Source organism: Hemitrygon akajei, chromosome 7 (assembly GCF_048418815.1).
Source record: "Hemitrygon akajei chromosome 7, sHemAka1.3, whole genome shotgun sequence".
Lineage (NCBI taxonomy): Eukaryota > Metazoa > Chordata > Chondrichthyes > Myliobatiformes > Dasyatidae > Hemitrygon > Hemitrygon akajei.
The window spans coordinates 180,237,629-180,244,050 of NC_133130.1; the positions used below are offsets into that span (position 1 = coordinate 180,237,629).

The 6,422-nt window shown below is 43.7% G+C and overlaps 1 protein-coding gene across 1 annotated transcript in view; it reads right to left on the minus strand.

Annotated features, from left to right (window-relative positions):
• fnbp1b (formin binding protein 1b) overlaps positions 1 to 5,973 on the minus strand; it is a 210,662-nt gene extending 204,689 nt beyond the window's left edge. The window contains exon 1 of the mRNA XM_073052772.1: positions 5,736 to 5,973. Within this exon, the coding sequence (XP_072908873.1) occupies positions 5,736 to 5,759 (24 nt within the window). The 5' untranslated portion in view covers positions 5,760 to 5,973. The remainder of the gene's footprint in view (positions 1 to 5,735) is intronic.
• Between the last annotated feature and the right edge of the window lie 449 nt (positions 5,974 to 6,422).

Below are 6,422 nucleotides of genomic sequence, written 5' to 3' on the forward strand. Positions count from 1 at the left end.
ACACTTCATCAATACTAGAAGGCATCCTAACTGGTTGCATCACCATCTGTGATGAAGTGACCATGGAACAAGATCAGAAAAAACCATGACCTCTGGTTGTAGTCCTACCCAACCTTAGTGCATTTATCCTATCTGTACCCTTCATAATTTTGTATACCTCTATCAAATCTCCTCTTAATCTTCTACATTCTAAGGAATGGTACTAACCTATTCAATCTTTCCTTATAACTCAGGTCCTCCAGACCCAGCAACATGCTTGCAAAGATTTTCCATAACACCCCGCAGACCCCCGCACCCCATCCTTCTGACCTCCAGGAGACAAAATAATCTCAGCATAGTCATAGAAAAATGCAGTACAGAAACAGGCCCGATAGCCCATTTATCGACCTGCATAGGCCTCAATACCCCTACCATCCCTGTACCTATCTAAACATCCCTTAAACATTGAAATCGAGCTCACATTCACCATTTGGGCTGACAGCTCATTCCACACTCTGACACCTTCAAAGTGAAGAAGCTTCCCCTCATGTTTCCCTTAAACTTTTCACCTTTAACCCATAACTTCTAGTTGTAGTCCCACACAACCTCAATGAAAAAAGCCTGCTTGCATTTACTCTATCTATACCTTTCATAATTTTGTATACCTCTATCAAATCTCCTCTCAATCTTCTACATTCTAAGGAATAAAGTCCTCATCTATTCAACCTTTCCTTACAACTCAGGTCCTCCAGGCCCAGCAACATGCTTGTAAATTTCCTCTGTACTCTTTCAACCTTATTTACGTGTTTCCTGTAGGTAGGTAACCAAAACTGCACACAATACTCCAAATTAGGTCTCATCAACATCTTACATCCCATCTTCTGTACTCAATACATTAATTTATGAAGGCCAATGTACCAAAAGCTTTATTTATGGCCTTATCTACCTGTGATGCCACTTTCAACGAATTATGTACCTGTATTTCCAGATCCTTTTGTTCTACCACACTCCTCAGTGCCCCACGCTTCACTGGTGTAAGAACTACCCTGGATGGTTCTACCATAAGATCAAAACCTTACTCTTGTTTGCATTAATTTCCATTTGTCATTTTTCCAGCTAATGCAGATCCCTCTGCAAGCCACGATAGCCTTTCACACTGTCCACTACACCTCCAATCTTGGAGTCATCCACAAATTTGCTGATCTAGTTGACTATATTATCATCCAGATCATTGATAACAGATAACAACAAAGGACCTAGTGTCGATTCCTGCAGCACACCACTAGTCACAGACCTCCAGTCAGAGAGTGACTTTCTATGATCACTCTCTGGTTTCTCCCACAAAGCCAATGTCTAGTCCAATTTACTACCTCGTCCTGAATGCCGAGCAACAGAACCTTTTTGACCAGCCTCCCATGTGGGACTTTGTCAAATGCCTTGTTAAAGTCCATGTAGACAACATCCACTGCCTTGCCTCATCAACTTTCCTGGTAATTTCCTCAAAAAACTCCATAAGATTGCTTAGACATGACCTACCACGTACAAAGCCATGCTGACTATCCTTAATAAAGTGTTTGTCTATCCAAATACTTGCAGTATATATCTGGTCCCTTTGAATACCTTCAAATAACTTTCCACAACTGATGTCAGACTCACCTGCCTATAATTTCCTAGCGCAAACACGAGGAAATCTGCAGATGCTGGAAATTCAAGCAACACACACAAAATGCTGGTGGAACGCAACAGGTCAGGCAGCATCTATAGGAAGAAGTACAGTCGATGTTTCGAGCCGAGACCCTTCATCATTTTGTGTGTGTTGCTATCATTTCTTATCATTCCTATCATTGCTATCATTTCTGTTTGGAGCCTTTTTTAAACAGCTGAACAACACTGTCTGTCCTCCAATCCTCAGGTACCTCTCCTATTGCTAAGGATGTTTTAAATATCTCTCCCAGCAATTTCTGCACTTGCCTCCCGTAAGGTCCAATGGAACACTTTGTCAGGCCCTCGGGATTTATCCACCCTGATTTTCCTCAGGGTAGCAAACACCTATTCCTCCGTAATCTGTACAGGGACCATGAAGTTGGTGCCACTTTGCCTCACTTCTATAGACTTTGTATTCATCTCCAGAGTAAATACAGATAAAAGAATGCATGTAAGATCTACCTCAATTGTTTTGGCTCCACACAGAGATTATTATTTTGGTCTTCCAGAGGACCAATTTTGTCCCTAGCAATCCTTTTGCTATTAACATTCCTCTAGAAACCTCTAGGATTCTCCTTCACCTTGTCGGTTAGAGCAATTTCATGCCTTCTTTTAGCCTTCCTGATTTCTTTAAGTGCTCTCATACATTTCTTGTACTCCATAAGCACCTCATTTGTTCCTACTTGTCTATGCCTGCTATGTACCTCCTCTTTTCTCTTAACCAAGGCCTCAATATCTCTTGAAAACAAGGTTCCCTACACTTGTTATCTTTACCTTTTATTCTGACAGGCACATACAAGCTTTGTACTCTCAAATTTTTTTTTTAAAGGTCTCCCACTTTCCAAGAACTCCTTTACCATAAAACAGCCTGTCCCAATCCACACTTGCCAGATCATCTCTGATACCATCAGAATTAGACTTCTCCAATTTAGAATCTCAACCTGCGGACCAGATGATTTGCCCTGTCACATTCTCAAACAGCAGAGCCAGTATCTTCTACATATTGATGAAGGAAACTTTCCTGAACACATTTGACAAACTCTATCCCATCCAGCCCTTTTATATTATGGGATTCCCAGTCAATACATGGAAAGTTAAAATCAACTACAATAACAAGGCATAGCGTATGCTTCTTGCAACAATCTGCGATCTCTTTACAAATTTGTTCCTCTAAATCCCTAGAATTTTAGGTGGTCTGTAATATATTCCCATTAAAGTGTCATACCTCTCCTATTCTCAGTTCCACTCATAACACCTCACTAGTCGAGTTCTCCAGTCTGTCCTGACTGAGCACTACTATGATGTTTTCCCTGACTAGTAACACCACCCTCCAGCTTAAATTCCACCTGCTCTATCACAACTGTCACCCAGTTGCTTGTGTCCTGCTCCTTGGGTGTAACTACCTCTCTATATGTCCTGACACCCCTTCAGTCTCCAGAATGATAACGAGTTCATCTAGTTCCAGCTCCAGCTCCTTAACATGATTGTCAGAAGCTACAGGTGGGTGCACCTTTCGTAGTCATCAGGAACTCTGGAGGTCCCCATGATTCTGGCATCTCTACTGTCCTAACTGAGTAGATAAAAGAAGGGAAGGGAAAAAAAACCTAGAGCTTTTCTTTCCTTTTGCTTTTCCTGACCAAAGCCTCTATTTGCTGAAGCCTCAAAGAGCTAAAACCTCAAGATCACCACTCTAACTCTGTTCACTCAATCGATGGCCATTGTGCTTGTCCTTGCCTTCCTTTAATTTGCTCTTGTTAATCAATTTCAATGCAGATAGAGTTTTGTATATCCTACTTTATATAAATTTCTTATTGTAACTTATAGTATATTTTATGTATTACACTGTACTGCTGGTTCAAAACAACAAATTTCACGACATATGTCTGACAATAAACCTGATTCTGATTCTGGAAGACAGCAGAAGCCAGAATAAAAAGGTGGGGAGAAGAGGAGGAGTACAAGGTGGCAGGTGATAGGTGAGACCAAGTGAGGGGGTTAGTGGGTGTATGGAGGAGGAGGAGGAGGAGGAGGAGGAGGATGTAAGAAGCTGGTATGTGATAGGTTGGCGAAGTAAAGAGCTGAAGAAGAAGAAATCTAACAGGAGAGGACAGTAGGCCTTGGAATAAAGGGAAGGAGATGGGGAAGCAAAGGGGATGAGCAGGTCATGAGGGCTTTTTCCATTCCCCATCCTGGTTACTTTTTCACCCCTTGTCTTCTCCCCCCCCCCCCACCCTCATGACCTAGTATAAAGAGGTAAAGGGCTGATTAGCAGAAGAAAATTAGGTAGGGGGAGGAGGGTGGATATTGAGACAGGCAGGGAGCTGATTAGTGGAGCCAACAAAGTATTATAGGTCATGGAGTGTGACAAGAAAGGAAGGTGAACAGCGGAACCAATGAGGTATGATAGGCAGACAGGAACTGTAGGGAGGGGAAATAGGGGTCCAAGTAGGAGAAGTGAAAAGTTGATGGGTCTGCGTGGGTTTAGAATGATGAGGATGGGTAGATCAAAATGAGAGAGAATAGGGAGCGAAGGGGTAGGTTGCCATAAGTTAGAGAATTCAATGTTCATCACATTGTAGACAGCCCAGCTGGAATATGAGGTGCTGTTCTTGTAATCCTACAATCTCACTTATCTGAACTTCTTGTGAAATAACAACAGACCAAAATTTGTCATTGACGTTACCCTTTTAGATCTGTCATACTTGAGGATCATGTCCCATTTACTTTCTGATGGGCAGAATCCACATAGCAATCCTTCAACCTCTTTAGCTACTGGGAGGAGATAGCTTTATAATAGCATAATCTGCCTTTTCCCCCAAAACAGAAAGTAGGCAGACCCCTCTGGGATGACCACGACTAGTCTGAAATGAAGATAGGTATGATTCTGGTGTCTCTGAGGTCCCATGGCATGCTGTCCTCCTCCCAGAAGAGGAAGATGACATCAAGAACTTGCATCAGAAGTATTTCACTACATGTTAGTACTTCAGTAAGGATATCAACTAGCTCTAATGGCTTTACTGTTGTTTTACCATTTCAATCTCTTGCCAGGGTTAGGTAGTTAAGGTTGTAGTAGAGAGTGCGCTCTGGGACAGAGTCAAGGACATTCGTCCCAAAGTTCCTCCAGCAGACTATGGCGACCTCTGTGCTTGATAAGGTTCTCCCGCATTCATAGCAGGGTGGACCTGCTGGTGTGTGGACCATAAATAGTCTTGAAAACACTGAATAATCCACACGTCATATTCACTAGCTAGTCGTTCGGTGCCCTGCATTTTTCAATCCACATTTTACTGCATTGTTTTTAAACGGATCTTCGTCTTCAGATGCTTGTGTGGAGTATCTCGTCCCCACAACCCCCGCCTCTGGCCCCATCCCCCGGACATAAGGATTTCCAAGACGTGAGCAGCAACATTTCTCCTTCGCGTTACCCAATTCATCTTGAGGGAGGGGGAGGGTAAGTGATAACTTGCAACCTATTAAAATACCTTTGTCTGCCCTACGCCAAGGTCTCGCTTCTTGCTCAATCGGCCATTCCTCTAACGCCTCGCACAGCAATAATTTATATTGAAAATGCGTGCTGTCTTGCAAATTAAACCAGAATCACTAGGATTTCCAATCCAAAGAGCAAAACAATTCAAGTAATTAGTTTCTTCTTGGCTCAAAGAACTCGGTCCATTTTCCGTCGGGAGTCTGATTTTTAAAGAAAACGGGGGTTGAACACTAAAAACATAATTAAACAACCCTCAATCCTCCCCGCGCTTCGGATAACATTGATATCCAACGTCAATCTCTTCCACTCACAGAATTTTATTACGTGAAATTAAAGCTGGATGAACATGTAACACCAAAATTAGCAACTGTAAACCAGATATGATAAACGCTGCAGCTACATATTTAAAGTAGAAATAATAATTAACCGATCAGCAAATAAATGCAACAGTCTCCTTCAAACTATCTCCTTTCGTTGTTTTTTTCTCTAGGAGAAATGGGTATTTTTCTGGCGTTTAATTAAGATCCACGTTTATTTCCCCCTGTGTTCCTTCTCTATTACTCACCCACAGTTCCGTTCCCCAGCTCATGGTCGGCGGGTTATTCCACAATTAAAAATTAAAATTAACTGAAGCGAAAACCACAAAGGCGCCACCGCCGGCAAATGACAGGAGAAAAAAGTGGCCTGAATAATCCGCTCGGTAAGAGGAGGCTTTTGTGTGGATTCGGCTCACGGTTTATTTCCCCTTCATGGTTCTCCGCTCCTCACCCCACAGAGCAGTTTGACAATATGGCCAACGGCTGACAGCGGACGGGCGGGCGCGGGCGCGGGCGGGGGCGCGCCGGGAGCGCGGGGGCGAGCGGCAGCGCCGGGAGCGCGGGCTGAGCAGGTGGGAGGGGAAGGGTGTTGACACGTGTGACAGTGGGGAGCGCGCCGGAGGGGAAGTTGAGGGAATGGAGAAATTGGGAAGGGGAGGGGAACTTGAAGGCGGGGAAACTGGAGGGAGAGTGTGTAGAGGTGGGGAACTTGAATGGAGGAAGCGGGTGGGGTGGCGGAATTGGAAGGGACGAGATGGAGTGAGGGGATTTGGGTAGAGGAGTGGATTAAGGAAGGGGAAGGGGTTTAAGTGGGTGGAATAGGAAGGGTGTGAAGTGTTCAGGAGGGAACAAAAGATTGGGGAAAGAAAAAGGGAAGTAGGGAAAGGGATTTTTGGTTGAAGAGGTGGGGAAAGGGATTGTGGAGGGGAAAGGAT